This window comes from Xiphias gladius, chromosome 19 (assembly GCF_016859285.1).
Source record: "Xiphias gladius isolate SHS-SW01 ecotype Sanya breed wild chromosome 19, ASM1685928v1, whole genome shotgun sequence".
NCBI classification, from domain to species: Eukaryota; Metazoa; Chordata; class Actinopteri; order Istiophoriformes; family Xiphiidae; genus Xiphias; species Xiphias gladius.
This window is the reverse complement of record NC_053418.1, coordinates 2,930,281-2,948,741: the sequence shown is the minus strand read 5'-3', so window position 1 is coordinate 2,948,741 and position 18,461 is coordinate 2,930,281. Positions and strand designations below refer to the sequence as shown.

General features: G+C 44.3%; 1 protein-coding gene across 4 annotated transcripts in view; it reads right to left on the bottom strand.

The window, feature by feature from the left end:
• cfap299 (cilia and flagella associated protein 299) overlaps nucleotides 1-15,232 on the bottom strand; it is a 75,945-nt gene extending 60,713 nt beyond the window's left edge. For 3 of the 4 annotated variants that reach the window (XM_040154388.1, XM_040154389.1, XM_040154390.1), the window contains exons 1-2: nucleotides 13,353-13,570; nucleotides 10,345-10,487 (exon numbers count right to left, since the gene is read on the bottom strand). In XM_040154388.1, the coding sequence (XP_040010322.1) occupies nucleotides 10,345-10,487; nucleotides 13,353-13,460 (251 nt within the window). In that variant the 5' untranslated portion in view covers nucleotides 13,461-13,570. Of the gene's footprint in view, nucleotides 1-10,344; nucleotides 10,488-13,352; nucleotides 13,571-14,522; nucleotides 14,678-15,054 lie in introns of those variants that run through there. The other variant, XM_040154391.1, reaches the window with a different exon arrangement.
• Between the last annotated feature and the right edge of the window lie 3,229 nt (nucleotides 15,233-18,461).

Here is an 18,461-nt window from a genome sequence, read left to right as displayed (position 1 = left end):
GTTATGAACTAGAGTTTATGTAACACTTTGTCCACATCTATAGGGGGTGAACAGCCGTTACTGCACACTGACTATCCTCCAAGTGTGTTTACACATGTGAAAACACAGCATTACACTGAAACAAACTCAGCCATACCAAAACCCAGGGGCCTTCTTACTGGATCACAGGCCCCCTAAACTGATGTTTTAATCTCAGGAATAACTGCACTATCTAACCCGATAAGTAGAGTTCTGACGGTTCTCGGAGTCTAATGAACAAGATAATGTAAAAAAAGGGTAAGTTACTTCACTTCAAGTTTCCCTTGAAATTGTAAAATGAGATTTAACAGAATCATGACCTGTGAATCTAACAAGCCACCTGCTTAGAAAAAAAAAAAGTTTACTTCCAATTCTTCATGTTGACATCTCCTACATTTACTATGGGTTCATATGGAGGTTAGAGGCTGATCGAAAGAGCTACACGTTGTGCTACTTTTGAAGCAGGTTCGTAGTTCGCTTTCATGAGCGTAACTAAAATGCAAGTTCCTGAACAACTACACTGGTTCCAGTTCAAAACCAGTTATTGATATGTTTTTTATACCTTTTTTTAGGGGATTTTTTTATACTCTTAATTTATGCATTGTCACATGATTCTTTTGTGATGAAACAATGCAATATTTCTGTACCATAGTTTGCTTCCCTACGTAAAATATGAATTCGAGCATTGACACGACTGTAAAACCTGGTCTGATGCACTCTCACCTTTTTTCTAAGAGCCTGCTGTTCATGTGTTTACCACTAAATCTGTTCACATCCATCACCTTCAAGAGTGCGTTAACCTGAGTGTCACTGACCTACAGCTTAAACAATGATTCGTCTCTTTGCTGGACTCAAAGACGATTTCATTATCTGTTTGCACAGCTGAAAGGAGGAACTATACCAAACGGGCCCAAACATTATGACCACTCAGGGATAAAGTGAATAATGTTGATTATCTTGTAACAACAGCACATGTCAAGGTCTGGAAATTATTAGACATTAAGTGAACAGTCAGCTCTTTTAGTCAGCGTGATGGATGCGGGAGAAATGGGCAAGCGTAAAGGCCTAAGCGACTTCAACAAGGGCCAAATCATCATCATCATGGCCAGACGACTGGTCTGGGGAGGGATAGTGGTCCAAGGAGGGACAAGCCACAATCTGGCGCTTCATTGATGTATGAGGGCAAAGCGGGCTATTGTGTCTGATCTGAGCCAACAGGGGGGCTACTGTGGCATGAGTCGCAGAAAAATTCTAATGATGTTATGGGAGGAATGTGTCAAAACTCACAGTGCATCGCACCCCGCTGCATATGGGGCTCGGTAGCCGCAGACCGGTCGGAGTGCCCATGCCGGTCATTATGTTTTGGCTCATCAGTGTATACTTTTGCAGGGAATGGTTAAGAAATTCAATATACTGTAGCACGTTAACCTGGGCTCCCACTTTTCATCACTCGAGCCAAACAAATGTGATCTGTCCCAAGTTGTGTCCTCTTTCACTCATAGAGAATTTTCCAACAGCGGATAATTCCCAGCATAATTAATGGAATGTCATTAAAATTTCTTTTAGGAATGGGAGCATAGCATTCCTTCTTAATTTGCAGCCTTCATTTTGCAAATAAATATTCAGCAACTGGACCTAAGATGTTTCCTAGAGGATTTTCAATCTCCTGACAGGTAAAGATGTTGTGCTGTGAAATAATTGCCTCTTTTATTCTTGGGACAGATTAACAGATTGAAGCTTTCGTTAGCCTGCAGATTTCGACGGTATGACAGATGGGAACTTTCAATAATATAGTGATTTCTTAAGAAGCAACATATACTGTACCGGAATATTTTTCCTGAGTGCTTGGGAAAATGAATCTTATGGAAAATATTATTTTGGGCTGGTGGACGTCAAGGGAAATTCCACACAGCATGACAATTTACTTTATTTTGGGCTTTTTCTGAAATCCTCTGTCACCTCTGATTACAATGAGCTGAATGTATCAGTTACACATGTGCTACGCATGATATTCTACCTGAGTTTTCTTTGTGTATTGTGGCCACATTGGCTTTTGGGGGTTGGAGAGGCTGGATATTGTGCATTGCCTGCCTGAGAAATGCATGTTTTTCAGTGTGGATCAAAGGAATCATTGTCATCTTTTTCATTCTGACTTCTTTTTGAGGAAAAAAAAATAGACGTATTCCATGTGGGGAACATGCAGTGCAGTTCCTCAATATTCAAAGATTGATCGTGCAGTCCAAGCAAAGACAGAAAGAGAGTAAGATTGTGATGAATCAGATTCATATTTTGAAGTGAAATCTAATGTGTAGAATTGGATAGAGCTAAAGGAAACTTCGAAGTTTTGGAGAAGACAAACTTCTCCAATGTAAGTTCTAAAAGGACAGAATTAGCTCTCTCCCCTGAACGGCTGTCTGTCTCGCACATGTTTAGAGTGTGGTCTCTCCTTCATCAGTTTATTAGTTTACATTGTAATGCAAAGCAACACATATGAAATCATTTAAAAAGTATTTTTTCAACTCATTTCGACTGCTAATTAGTGAAGAATTTCCTTAGCAGGAAAATTCTTACAGGTTTATTTCTGGTTATACACTTCTGGAACTATTCAGGAGTTTGAGCTCAACTTTTTTGTCCAAACCTGCGGAGTCATGTTTACACTCCACAATCAATTAAAACAAGATGGCAATAATTCAGCTGCAGATTAAAGACCTTTTCCTCCAGACCTTGCCTCAGCGAGAACCTTGCAGGCTACTTAATCCATGACACTCATCCTCCATCTACAGCACTTAGAAGTACAAAGGAGAGAAGATGACTGTACGGCCTGGTAGCCTGGTGGGAAAAGCTACAACGTGGAAACCACTTCTTCCCCTTTTTCAGGGGCACTTAGCTATAGTGTACTGAGTGTACGTAAAAGGAAGGCGGCTTCTTTCGCATATGATCAAACATCAGCATCAACATTATACGAACGTTTCTGTTAGTCAAAATGACAGAGGACATATTATTATGGCCTGTATGTATGTATTTTTTCAGCTTCACTTAGCTCTTCCTGCGCATCTTAAAGGACGTTAGAAGTCAACTGGTTTGCAACAACTGAGTTCAGCGTTATCATTGTTCTTCTGGCGGACCTGCTGCAGCAGTGGGTCATATCACCACTCGCCATTAATTTAAAATAATTTAAGGGCTACTGACCATTTTCTATTGTACATAGGCAACAGCATAAACATTGTCTGTATCTCTGTCACTCGGTACCTCAATAGATAATGAATATGGAGATGTCCCGAGCCGCTACCAAGGATCATTACTGGGGCCTATCCAGGCATATTTTAATACATCACAATCCGATCCTTTCTTCGCTGTACTCAACTGTGTTTTTCCACCGCCTACAGCGTGAGCATTTCGCTTTACGAGTGAAATTGGAGTATGAATGTAAGAAAATGGAAAAAAAAAAAAACATGATGAAATTATGCGTTTCCACCACTGTTTTTATGTATTTTTCTGGATCTGTTTTCCTTGAATACATCGGTGCCAAGGTGTTAGGGATGGGTTAGGTTGCAGATTAAAAAGTTTAGAATTCAATTTTGACTCAGACCCCAATTAAATCTGGTATTAACACAATGCGTGTGTGGATAGCTTATCTCTATGAGGGGCAAGAGCTGTAAATGCACCAGACCGCATCTTAACAGAATCTCCAGAAACAGCTAGTAGACCTAGAGTAGGATCATTTTGTCAAAATTACTTTATGAAAAGTTTTGGTGTCTTACATGTAGCCGATGAGTGAAGGCAGATGTTTCATTTTTTTAGTCATTAATATGAAATATGAAATGACTTCTAAAACATGACAACATCCAGGTCAAAGAGCAGCTTGTTATTTATTATCCGCTGCACCAGCTGGTCCTAAACTGGGGTATATGTTGATCTATGTGCTGTGCGGTAGGATGTGGTGGCAAGCTTAAGCCTGGCAGGATGTGTGTCTCTGGACAGGGCTTGCAGGGGGAGAGCTCCAAATTTACACACCCGTCCAAAATCACAAAGTGCAAGGAAGGCAATTGGCTTGACAGCAAATGTAATAGAGACTGCAAAACCTCGTCGCCCGGGGGCCCTCGCCAGAGTAGCAGTCGAGGAGAGTGGCGGGGGTTTGGCTCGCTAAAAATGAGCCTGGGATTGGCTTTGTGAGGCTTCTCATGTCAGTCACATCCACAATCTTATTTTCGCAAAGCATCTGGAGGTTGGATCCGCAGTGAAATGTATTCACTGTGCGTGTTCGTGACACTGGTTGTGCTTGGCACAGCGAGTGATAGCTCACTTTTAATATAGAGTAGAGAGTTAGAGAGTGGAGAATTCTTGAGGCAGACTGTAAAAACGTAGCAGCACAATGGACAATGAGCATGGCTGTGGTTTGGACTGTGGGGAGATCGCGGGGAGCCTGATGGAAACCTCGCAGCGCTGCCGTGAGCACGCGAGGTCAGGACATATGCTGACATGGCCTTCTGGGCCCGAGCCAGAGCCGGAGCAGACAGGAAACGGAGGCCTCACGTCTGCTCAGCAGTGCTCCCCCTTCTCCTCTTGTTTGTCTCTGACTTTACATCAAATGTTAAGAGAGATAAAATGCAAGACCATTAAGACTTCTCATTTGGATTTTGTTTGAATTAACAGAAGACAATTTTTTTTTTTTTTTTTTTAAACACCTGGCAGTTTAGGAAGTTTAAGCGGTTTGGAATATTAAATTAAAGAACAAGATATTTACGCTCTGGTAAAATCAAAGTCCTGAATTCCTGAAGTCCTGACGTACTTGTGACATGACACTAGCTGACATCCATAAATTGTAGGGTTGGTGCTTTATAGCATTTAATCAAATCTGAACCCCCTATTCAGATACAAATCATTTCAGGCCCGCAACAGATCAATTTAGATTCAGCTTTCAGCAGTTTAAGTGACAAAAGTTACGACACTTGATGGCTCAAAATCAAAGATTGATAAATCAAGAGCTAAAGCTTGAGCTTTGCCAGATAAACTGCTTATGTCCTAGTTAGATGACAACTGCCTGAATGTTTTATACATCACTCTTTGCTAAAAACAAGGAAGCTATAAGTTTTGTCATGCTAATGCTTGCCCAACCTGGGTGTTTTACCAGCTACCCATTCAGTTTCTCCCGAACCAAACAACCACACCGCTGACTACACATCCCGTTCATTCAAGTCTCCTTTTTTTTTCTATCACGTATTGAATTTCACTTGTGCCTGATGAGAGCACCGGGTTTTTTTGTTTGGTCTTTTTGTGATGTGCTGGCAAAGCCACCCCTTTCACAGCCGAGCTGTCAGGAGGAGCGTGGTGTCAATAAGAAGGAGACAGGGCAACAACAGGGCAACATCTGATTAGCATTCACAGCACTATCTCCGCTCCCCCGGTATTTTATTACCACAGGTGCAGGGGCATTCATTGATCAGATGCACGCTACAGGCGAGGTTAGCCCTTAATTGAAAACAGCTCTATTTATACACCTGCAGGCACTAAAGGTTTCCACGAGCGCACAGGGAGGTTAAAAAGAAGAGAAAGGAAGGGAAAAAAAACACAGAGTGGTGACAGAACAATGAAAAAAGACTTGCCTTGGGAGACGTAGGTTAAGGCCTACAGAGAAGGCAAGAGGCATTTCCAGAACAGCATGGCTACCCAGTGCCATGAGAGGATAAGTGCGATCTCTAGGGAAGAACATGTTTCTGAAACAAAGATCATCATTTCTTGAAAAGAGGCACAAATAAATGCAAATCCAAATGCATTGTTACTGGATGGATGGATTTTTTTTTTCTTTTCTAGCCAAAGAACAACTACATTTAGTTTGTTTACCGTACAGCTGCCAGCTTTTGTGGCCCTAGACGTTTTTTCAGCCCACTTTACTGATTGTGCTCAGCCACTGTGCAGGTGGTACATTGCATCCTGGGGCCCATGTTTTCACAGTGTGACCATAACAGGAGGTCAGGGGGTCAGTTTGGTGGAAGTCCAATCAGAAAACCGCAGAGGAAAGAGCAATCTGCTCAGAGAGGGGGACACGGCTCAAACTGACCTCTTTTGATGGAAAAAGTCTGCAAATGCCGTGCAGCTTTTTTCTGTCTTGTCAAGGTCTTCTGCAAGATGTCAAATTTTCGACAGTCGGAAAGCAAATAGAGCTGTTAATTATCTCAAAAACCATATATGCAAAAAAACATGTCGGCTTATGCTCACCTACAGGTTATTGCATCGGAGCAATAATCCGAACAGCAGGTGAAATGTAGTAAAATTCTTTACCCACACTTGACTCTCAGGTCCCATAATGACTGACCAAAGTGTGAGGAAGCCTCAAACACAGCAGATGTATCAGATTATTATTATTATTATTAAGGCTTACATTTGATATTAAAAAAATGACGCGAATTCGCTATAAGCGATCATTTACCCAGAACAGGATCACATCCAATGTAAAGAGTTTTCCTTTTGAAATGGCATAACACTGCTGGTTAATTGCCTTGGAGAGGACTCAAAAACCACTTGCCGCGGTCCGGTCAGCTCAAAACAACAGAATGTAAAACTGTTATGAGTGATGTCTTTCCCGGCAAGGTCCGATTATTAACCAAGCATTTTCATCTGTCTGCCGCAGACGGCTGATGAAAAACAAGCCACTCTGTAATTGATAATGGCAAAAAAAAAAAAATCACATACAAGTGAGCCAGGAGAGGCTATTTTGAAACGTTTTCGTGTTTGAACCAAATAGTTCATTTAGGCTCTCTGGGTTTCTCCAACAGGTGTTTTAGCATTCACAACAAAAATCATTAAAATGAACTGGGCAGCTAGGAAGCAACCAGTGTTTTAAATCTGGCACGAAACATCTCTTCACATTGTTTTCTCGTGTCATGTTTTTTGGTACGTGGCTCCTGTCAAATTCAGTATTAAAAGTATTCAGTATTAAAAACGGGAAACAACTCTGCTCCATTGTTACTCTTGTGGCACTACTAGATCCAAGTGTGACTTTGCAATAGTTCTGGGAAAATATTAAAGGAATAATCCGCTGAAAACGTATCTGTTGATCATCCAGTATTCAGCCCCCGTAGGCTCGAAGAGTCGCTCTGAGAGTAAAACTGAAATCGATTAACTGCTAATTGATTCATCATTTGACTTCACTTTTTTCTGAGTGTTTTTTGTGTGTTCTTTGATTGATTTTCAAGCAATTTGAAGAAAAAAAAAAAAACAAAAAACGGAGGCTTTAGGAAAAAGTGAAAAGTTTATAGTTTGTTTAATCCTGGAGGGACAGGAGCTGCAGCCATCTTTGATTCACAACAGTTCTGCCAGGTTCCAGTGGTGACCCAGCGTCACAGAAAGAAATAAAGTCATATCAAAAAGGATCAAAACGTCTACAAACACGTCTTAAACCTCTCCTGCAATATAATCCCTTTTTTCTAAGGCTGGGTATGTTTTTCATTTTTTTATGCTAGTGTGGATACAGCACCTGATTTCTGCTACCAACACAATACTTATTTCAATGTCTCACTTCAAGAAATGTGAACATGTTTTACTATAAAGCCTGTTTTTTTCATTTAACAACAGAAGCCAAGGTTATTTTTTGTTGAATGCCGTTTAATTTAAAGCAGCAATACGAGACAAATACATCTTTTGAAAAGGTTACTATTTACATTGAGATGATTTATTTTTGCTGTGACTCTGAGACACAACTGGAATCCATTGTAACTGTGGTGAATCCTCTACAAACTACAGCTGCTCGTCTCCGGAAAGGAGAGAGCCACGAACTTTTCAGAGCCACTTTTCAAACCTAAATGGGGCGAGTGTTTGGTACTCAAGAGATAGATTTTTCACAGAGTATTCCTTTAAAATCAGCTGTCAATGTGGAGTATCTAATTCTGTATTCCAAGCAAGGTCAGGACACATACAAACATATTTTAGGATCAGTGCCTTTGAAATGGTCTCTACGTGGATGTAGGTCTTGGACACGGAACAGACTACTGTGTATATAACATCCCAGTGTTCCCGTACAACATTTCCCTGGATCCTGCTGGGACAAGATGAAAGGCTTTGTGGCCTAATATCACTGTAACTGCAGGTGTGGAGGCTCCCATTTCACCAGTGTCACTGATGTTCACAGACATTTGGAGGAGGGGTGGGGGTGTACGTGGGGTGTGTGTGTGTGTGTGTGTGTGTGTGTGAGGGGGGGGGGGGGGACAACAGCGAGACATCTGCACATTTGGATAAGCATCTGAGGGTTCAATCAAATACAACACCTAGCAGGTAAATGTTTGGAGCTGTGTGTGTGTGTGTGTGTGTGTGTGTGTGTGGGGTAGTCTGTTCTGGCTTGTCATCAAAGGAGATACCACAACCACATGGCTTTATCAAGAATGAGAACAAGATCTGTGTGATCACTTTCCTCAGGTGGGGGCAGTTTACAGAGGACTCCAGCTTGTAGTTTTGTTATTCAGCGTCTTTATGTCAACCGTTTTGATCCGGATTTAGACAGATGGGCAGGCCTTGTAAAAAAAAAAAAAACCCTTGTTCGTGGCAGGACATGGGCTTGATGAATTGCTCCCAGTTGTCCCGTCTTTTGTAAAATGCAAATTTGCTGTTTTCATTGTCATATATGATAATAAATTGAATATCCTTAGGCTCTGGTCTGTCGATCAGACGAAACAAGGAAACCGAAGGCATCACTGTGGGCTCTAAGAAATTGTAAATGGCATTTTATCACTACTTTTTAAACATTTCATAGACTAAACCATCAACTCGTTCACCAAGAAAATAATCAGCAGATTAATCGATAATGAAAATAATCTTTAGTCTCACCCCTAAACTCTACAGATGTTAGCTGTAAGCTAGCTAGCAATGCCTGCACCGACTGCGTGTGTGTGTTCAGCTCAGCCTCTGACTGATCTAAAAACTAACCAGGAACTCGGACACTTTCTATCGTTTCCCTCCAGTCTCTCGCCTTTTTTCTCATGTGTCTGTACATTTATGAAGCAGATTCAAAAAGCCCCGGGACCAAGCGCACATTTTTTTTTTTTTGTTGAAGCCATTTTGAAATTGCTCGGCCATTCGCACACTAGAATTTGCATCTTTCTATAGATTTTGCATGCAATCACGCTTTCTCTAAAATTCGCCTCACGTTTTGTCTGAAGAGACAGTTGAGCTACATTCAGACCAACCATAGCACAGCGTGGAAAAGTGAAGCCGCCTCATTCATTTTAATGAGACCACCGCACTGGCAGAGCAAGGATCCTGACACAGAGGGCCCTGGCTGGAAAAAAAAAACAAACCAACGGCACAGGGTTGGCTCAACTTCTGCTGCAACGCAACGCAAAGTCATTCAACGATACACTGCACTGGGTAACCAAACACAGGTAAATGCACATTCCTGGTGGAGCATATTTAGCAGAAGCATTATTCTACTGTTTCACGCACCTGTCAAGACAGGGGATAACATTATTGTCTTTGACATAACAACATGCCCACACCAACTTGGCCGCTTGAGAAAAACACAGTGCTATTTTCGGTCCGAACACTGTTTTTGTCCAGTGTGAGTACCTACTACTATTTACTGTGTGTAGCAACAGCAACAGCAATCTCCCAATACCTAGGAAGACTCCACCGGGACCTCTTGCCCCCCTTACACAGAGAGGTCAGAGGTCAGGATCAGCTACAGCAGCGGTCTTGAGGCTGCTGGCCGGTGATTTGCTCAACAACAAACAGTGGATCAAAGTCAACCAGATGAGGAGCTTTTCCTTCTCTTTATGCACCACTGTGTCTAAAAAACTTCAAGCGAAAACAAAAAAAAACCCCCCAAAAAAACAAAACACCCTGACAATGGTGAAAATAAATATTATATGAAACGTTCAATGAAATGACTGGATAATTTATGTCAAGGCCACATTTTTTGACATGTCCTTTGAGAAAAATACGACAACAGATAAAAGACCTGGTTTGTAACGAAAACAGTCTGAGACAGAGAGCCGAGTAACTAAACTGATGAGCAGGGAGCTCTCAGCTTCCCCCACGACAAACAAACCCTCAGAAAAAGGACCCAGGATCACTCATCTAAAACATTATTCTTTCAAACTGAATGAGAAGTCATTTTAATGAACGGCAGAAGACTAACACAGAGAGGCTGAGACCAGATAAGTAACTTTTATTCTCCTACCCATGACTGACCACATTCAGACAGCTTAATTTTCAGAATATAACAGAGGCTCCCGATATTCTAGCATCTGACTGCTGGTTGGTGTGAGTTTGTCTCCCCTGTTAGTCATGCAGACCACACCTCGCTGAGCGCGGTGGGCTGGTGAGAAGTGAACTCACATCGGTCGGCTCCTGTTGTACAAAGCGTCGCTCTTCGCAGCCTCTGCAGCCTGCGCAGCTGCTCTCTTCTCCTCAAATTCCTCCCTGCTCAGGACCGTGCCCTTGTGGCCGTGCTCCACCAGCTTACGAGCCAACTCCCTGCTCTGCAAGAGACGAGAAAACGAGAGGAGTCAGTCCAGGAGAGGGGATCGCTGGATGTTGTCATTCTTGAATTTTGTCGATGCTGACGCCACATAAAATCTAAAAAACATAAATAGTGGAAAATGCTAATTAAAATTTCTCTGAGCTCAAGGTGACATCTTCAGTTTGCCTGTTCTGTCTACAAAACAGTCCAAAACCTGAAGATATTAACTTTACAGTGATATAAAACAGAGTAAACAACATCTCCTCATATTTTAGAAGCCACAACCAGAGAACATTTGTTTTTTTTTGTTTGACAAATAATTTAAATGATTCATTTTCTGTTTATCCCCTTATTGATGCATCAGTGGCTATTTAAGATGAAGCATATATGCAGCTTCTGCAACATCATGGATCTGAGTACAGCTCATTAATCACCACTGACTAATGAAATAAAAGCCAGTGTGACCACTATAGCCTTTAGTTTAAAGTATATGGAAGTGATGACCCGCTCTGCAAAACCGCGAGCTTCAGAGCTTCAGATAGAGTCTAGTTTTGTGGCTTTAGTGTGATTTCATTAACACACACAGGTCCATTCATGTTGTCTGTGTGTGTGTGTGTGTGTGTGTGTGTGTGTGTGTGTGTGTGTGTGTGCGTGCGTGCAAGCCTGCTTATGTTAGTACCCCTGCAGGGATTGTCAGCTACATTATTCCAATCACCGTTTGCAGACCCGCCGTCATTAAAGCCAAGCCATAAAGTCATCATCTCAAAACCAAATCTTGCTGTCGAATCCTGTGGCTTGTCAGATCAAAGCTTCTGCCACATGTCCTCCTACCCAAAATCCCAGCAGCCGGGCCTGTGTCCGCACCCAAGAGGAAAAGTTATATTTTCCTTCAACTTTGATGTGGCTCACCAGAAATGAGTCTCAGACATTTGCCGGTCCTAAAATTGGCCTGAAAATCATTGTCTTCATTTTCAAGGCTCATTGAATAAGTCTATTTGAATGACCTGCTTCTTACAGTCGACACACCAGGACATGGACTAATACTCCAGAACATCTGCGGCCAAGGCCACGGTGACTTTGTAATATAACCTATTAGCTACTTCAGTTGTCCGAGTTCATAGTCATAGTTTGTGACGAGTCCTAAATAACATAATCTGGGGAAAATTGGTTTATAATTAGCTGATTTATCAGAACCCCGGCCCCGTCGGCACGTCTGCACGGGGTTAGGTGACCTGGTCTCACTGTGTTCTGTCACAACACAGGGGTGATTGAGTTTGATATGATTGACTGCAGCTGATTATCAGGTCAGATAGGACTTCTCCTCTTCTCTGTGTGGACACAGGTGTTCAAACAAAGTGGCCACAGAAGCGGGTGGGTATATGATTAACAAGTGTGCCATCTGCTGGGCAAAAGCAGGCGTGCCCATGTCCGATGAGCAGGTCCACGATCTGAATCCATCCGAGGGGCAAGTTCAAATAAATTCAAGTCCAGAAACCCAGAGAGATCTACGTCAAAGAAAATCTAAATGTGATTCAGAGCTCTTGACACTTCCGCGTGAAAATGAAAATACAAATATAAAGACGGTTTCTGTGGACGGATGCTGTGAGTCACCCGTTTTTAATAAATCAGTCCTCTTGAGGACAGAAGGGGCACAACATCGTCTCATTTCAGGCAATAACACCTTTTGCAAAGGTGAGACTTTTGAATGGTTGAACCTAGAAAACTGAATTTAATCTTAAATTATTTCACATTTAATTCTAAGACCTCGGTTTAGAACTTTGGCGGTCTCCGGTGTCTCCCCCTTAAAATGTGGGATTTTCAATTCTGATGGCCTTTCTGAAGTAACTGTGGTTAGGAGCGGGGACCATGTTGTCAAAGTGGGCATAACTAGGTCTTGTGGTGACCTCTGCCGTTTGACAAATTTTTCATACACACATAGATAAATAAACAGCATCCCTCATTTCAACGTAGGACAAGTGACCAACGACTCTCTTGGTCTTGGTGTGTTTTAGTTTTTTTTCGAAAGACAAAAAGGATCAGAATCAAGAATTTTTGTTGTTGTTGTTGTTTTCACTGCTTTGAATCTGCACAACTGAGTGAGCGAGCGGTAAAAAGACGAACTTCCCCACTTCTTCCGCACAGAGAACTTTAAACGACCGGATTGGTGGCGGGCCTCTGTGTGCGACCGCCACCTGGCGTGCGACCGCAGACGCTGCACCAACAAAAACCTAGACCCCGAGGGCGTTTGGTGCAAACCACCAAGATGCGCGAAGGCGAAATAACTGTTAACGACGAGAGAACGACGAGAATAATATTATTTTAAAAAACCGCTCACTTGTTGCAGCCGCCGAACTCGTCGTTTTGAGTACAAAGAGGATCGTACGCCGGATTCCATTCAAAATTTTGGCAAGTGTGATACCTTCCCCATCAGCGAGTGAGTAACACGTTCAAAAACGTCCACTATACAGTGTCCCAGTCGGCAAATACCTAGCTTACCAAACGGCAAAAAATTCAATTAACATCAACTTATAAAATCGGCTTTTCTTGCTCCAAAATCTTCTTATACCAGAACACCGTCAGATGGCTACCGCCGCCGTCCGGAAAGCAACGGATCTGAACCCCGTAATGTTGCATCGTTAACGAGAACCGGTTGGGGGATTCGGTACACGCCGAACGGAAGGAGGGGTCTTGGCGATTTCGAAAAGTCGAAAGTTGTGTTTAAATAGCGTGCACCGTCGCGGACCGGCGAAGACCACCTTAAAACCGACAGTTTTGTGAATGCAGTTCTGACGCGGTGTACGGCGCAGAACGGAACCGGGGCTACGTAGGGGAACGTACGCTACAAGGAGGGCTAAGGTCGATAGCGTGTGCCAGCGCGACTCACCTTTAGGTAAAATAAATCCACTGGCGTGACCCTGGAGTCCAGGTAGTCTTCGTACGCTCTAAACTGTGTCCCGGAGTCGTGGAAACGCGCGGCGGTGCTGCACTCCATCTTCCCGGTGTCTGTGTTGCTACAGGCTGCTATAGCAACAGCGCTACCTGTGTTTCACACATTTTGGCGGCTCATCACAGGAAGTCAGGAAGTCAGGAAGTCAGCTCGACCCCCCCCCCAAAAAAGAAGGCAAATCAGCTGGGCCGAAGAATACAAGTGCATAAACACGGTGCTGCTGTTCAATCTATGGCACAAATAGCTTCAGAAATAATGCATACAGAAGTGGGGTTTTTTTGTTGTTGTTGTTTTCACTGCTTTGAATCTGCACAACTGAGTGAGCGAGCGGTAAAAAGACGAACTTCCCCACTTCTTCCGCACAGCGAACTTTAAATGACCGGATTGGTGGCGGGCCTCTGTGTGCGACCGCCACCTGGCGTGCGACCGCAGACGCTGCACCAACAAAAACCTAGACCCCGAGGGCGTTTGGTGCAAACCACCCAGATGCGCGAAGGCGAAATAACTGTTAACGACGAGAGAACGACGAGAATAATATTATTTTAAAAAACCGCTCACTTGTTGCAGCCGCCGAACTCGTCGTTTTGAGTACAAAGAGGATCGTACGCCGGATTCCATTCAAAATTTTGGCAAGTGTGATACCTTCCCCATCAGCGAGTGAGTAACACGTTCAAAAACGTCCACTATACAGTGTCCCAGTCGGCAAATACCTAGCTTACCAAACGGCAAAAAATTCAATTAACATCAACTTATAAAATCGGCTTTTCTTGCTCCAAAATCTTCTTATACCAGAACACCGTCAGATGGCTACCGCCGCCGTCCGGAAAGCAACGGATCTGAACCCCGTAATGTTGCATCGTTAACGAGAACCGGTTGGGGGATTCGGTACACGCCGAACGGAAGGAGGGGTCTTGGCGATTTCGAAAAGTCGAAAGTTGTGTTTAAATAGCGTGCACCGTCGCGGACCGGCGAAGACCACCTTAAAACCGACAGTTTTAGGAATGCAGTTCTGACGCGGTGTACGGCGCAGAACGGAACCGGGGCTACGTAGGGGAACGTACGCTACAAGGAGGGCTAAGGTCGATAGCGTGTGCCAGCGCGACTCACCTTTAGGTAAAATAAATCCACTGGCGTGACCCTGGAGTCCAGGTAGTCTTCGTACGCTCTAAACTGTGTCCCGGAGTCGTGGAAACGCGCGGCGGTGCTGTACTCCATCTTCCCGGTGTCTGTGTTGCTACAGGCTGCTATAGCAACAGCGCTACCTGTGTTTTACACATTTTGGCGGCTCATCACAGGAAGTCAGGAAGTCAGGAAGTCAGCTCGACCCCCCCCCCAAAAAAGAAGGCAAATCAGCTGGGCCGAAGAATACAAGTGCATAAACACGGTGCTGCTGTTCAATCTATGGCACAAATAGCTTCAGAAATAATAAATACAGAAGTGGGGTTTTTTTTGTTGTTGTTTTTTTTTACTGAGCTCTGGAGGTGAACCTGATTAGAAACAAATGGTTAACTACAGTTTGGCAGGACAACTGAAAACCTGGTAGCCTAGAAAAATCCCACCTTAGACGCTGTTCCACTCCCCCCCGTGTCGAAATACAGAGCATTATTGCAGCCTACACTTCAGGTGTCAGAAAACTCACATTTTAACATCCGCAGACCCCTGATTGAGTCTGGTATCCAGACCACCGTTAATTCTGATGGCTTTCACTTTCCTCTGTAACCGCGTTTTGTCCCTCTGCTGGCATAGCAGCCCCCTCCGTGCGGCGCCGCGCGCAGCCGGCTTGTGTTACCCCGTGTGGTGACAGAGGGGACTCCGCCTCTTGCCCGGTGTGTGCCGGGGTAGACTTTTTAATGGACGGAGGGGTGGAACAGTTGTTCACGTGCCCGTCACAGGTCAGTAGACGGCGACATCTGTCTGACCGCCTCCACGGTCTCGGGTGTAAAGTCTAACACCAAAAAAGGGGGGCGAAGGCGGCGGGAAGGCCTCCTGCGACTGCCCCCAGCCGCAGAAATGCGGAACGTTTCCGATTGATGGCAAAGCGACCATCAGGCAGGATGGGTCTGAGCAGACTCGCTGTCACGATGATTACGGGAGAAAATTTGTTTTTTAATGCGAGATTGGACAATAAAAAATGACGTGTTTTGTCACTGTGTTCTGCTGCGGCTACCGTCGGTGTTCCCGCTCTAGTTGGTTCTGTTTGGGGCCTGTTTTAGACGGGGTCCGTCCCCGGGTCTCTGTCAGACCGAATCTTTTATTTACGCATGTCACGTTTGAGGGAGTTTTCCACAGGAGCATTTCAGATCCATGAAGAGGTCTGCTCTGGACCTGAGAAGACTTACAGCCTAGGCCCGGAAACAAGGAGGGGCCCAGCTTCCGGAGGCAAAGCCGGGTCTGGGACACATCCCACCTACGGTGAAACATGGCGTGTGACGGTTTTCCCTCTTTCTTGTCTCTTTAATCGTCTTGTGACCTCCCAGGCTGGGAACCCCTGTTGTAGTGGGTTAATCCAAACGTGACCGTGCACTGGCATTTTTAAAATTTGACGTGAGTTTACAGTGGCCCTTTCTTGAGAAAGTAAACGTGGTGAATCGTTGAATTCAACTCATTAAAATGAAAGTTAGCCAATCCCTGTATCACAGGGGGAGGAGGTACCACGTGTCCCCCGTGGTGCTCTGTGTATGCCTGAAAAACTTCACTGGATTCAGTCTACACTTTCTATTGGCCCTAAACCTGGAATAATGTATGAGATGACAAAGCAATCCAGTCCCCTGATGTCAGTTCCTCAAATCCTGGCAAATTGACTCTATTCGACGCCTTTACTGGGTGTAAAATACAGAATAAAACGTTCAGCGGGAACGTTCTCGGCTCCATTTACAGAAATACTGTGACTCTTGGCTGTCATTCATCATCTTTTATTATCGTTTTGTTTAATTTTTTCTCATCCGGCGTGACTTTTGTAACGGCTCCGCAATGACGTCCACGGAAATATGAGGTCATGGCTAAAATCACTGTTATGTTTGTGCTCTCATGCGACGGCCACGTAACCTATGGCCAATGTGAGCAAATGCAGGGCAGACGCACAGGACAAAGGGGAGGCGGAGGCAGGTGGCAGGGGAGGCGGAGGCGGGGGGGTTTAACGAGGAAAGCGGCTCCTTCATGATAAACTGTAAACGGAGACTGTCACGCAAGCTTCGTCTCATGTCTAAGGTCGCAGAGTGTTCTCTTACCTAGAAATAAACACCCGCTTCATTATTCAACAGCAATATGAATAATGAACGCTAAACTTCTCCCGTTCTTACTCTGTGTTGAACAAGCTCACGGCGATCACTCTCCCTCTCTTCCCTCTTCTTCAATGAATGTGTGTCGAAGGATCGCGGTAAAAAAAAAAATACAGTACACACGGTCAGAGTCCTGTAACAGTTCATCTCTGCTGTCGGGGGGGATTTAACGACATTGGGCAAAAATGCTCACTTTCATATGCTGCTTCTCCGTGTTCTCCTTTTCACGGTTGTGCTCTTTGTCTCAGTCCTAGGGAGAAGGACAAACGCGTGGCCCGTGAATTCAGAGCAGTAACTAGAAGAATGCACACTTTAAGGTTTAGTTTCTGATCTACTATAGGCATTTATCCCAGCCGTCAATGCGAATACCAGCTAGAACATGCGTTATATACTAAAATGCGTGAATTCCATGAAGCAGCCTCAGGTTCAGGGTCATGGTTTTGTGCGTGCAGGTTCATTGTCTATCGTGGCTTACTGGGACATCTGAATAGAAGGAAGCCATTACTGACGTCGTCGGTAACACCTGTGCTTTTCCTGTTTCTTGAGGTTTTTGAACCTCGTTTCAAACCTAAACGTGTGTCCACGAGACTTAATCTGGGTTTCGAAGTTTGTGCCCGTGTTTTTTTTTTTGTTTGTTTTTTTCCCCCCCAGTAAACAACATAAAATGCCACATTTCTAATGTCAGGTGCTACAGCAAAAAACGTAACACACATCTTCTAATTAGCCTCTATGTTGCTGCTGGGCGCGGAACATTGTTAGACATGATTACAGCAGTCAGTGGACAGGCGGAGCGGTGGATAAAACTTTCATAGATCTGGATTAGCTTCTCGTCAGCGATCGGGTTTCGCTGTTTCGCGCTGAATTTAAATGCACATACTTTCCGGCAACCTTGGGAAACTTAGAAAGGTTAGAATTTCGTGATATAAAGCCACAAGCCACGGACGCTTTGGGAAGACATGGCTGAGTGAATGCGGGTTCCCCAGGAAATCGCGCGGAAGGTAGGACGCGATCCTAAGACGTACGGCCTCTCGGGAAGCGATTACTCCTCTCTGGATTCAAGGCCCCGGAAGAGCTGGCCTCCTGTGGATTGGGCTTCCACTAAGCCAATCAGTAACTCTTTTTTTATCTAATTGGTCGAAATGAATTGGAAACATTCCCCCTTTCTTTTATCTCCCTACCCGATCGCCATAGTGCTCTTGAGCAAGCGAGTCGCACTGCACCAGCATCAGCGGAGTGGCTCAAGGGCCAACAAATAGAAGAGGTGCAAGAATACTTGGCTGTGCGACTGCGAGGCCGTGAAAATGCTAAAAACAAATACGCATCCCCACTCAACCAGGCCTAACTTCTTCCACAATTTTTGAAATGTTGTCGAAGCCGTTTTCTTGGCCCTATGTCTGTGGCTACGTTGGTTGCATTGTGTGCCGTCGCAATGCACCGAATATGCTCCCAGCAATCCCAATGTTGCTTTATTTAGTCCCTCGGTACGGCCTCTGACCCCCTTCGCCTCACGGAAGAAAGCGGGATGAAAGAAAAATTCTCTCTCTCTGTGACATCGTGACACAAAATGTTAATGAGGCTAAATGTAGAGTCATTAGCGGCAGGGGAGGAGGAGGAGGAGGAGGAGGAGGAGGAATCCCGGTCACATAAAAACCGTCATGACCCGGGGGGGGCGGGTTTGGAGAACATCAGCCAGCACAGTCCTGTCACCACACACACACACACACCTGGCTTTCATTAGTCGACCACAGTGACCCTGGACCAATTCCTT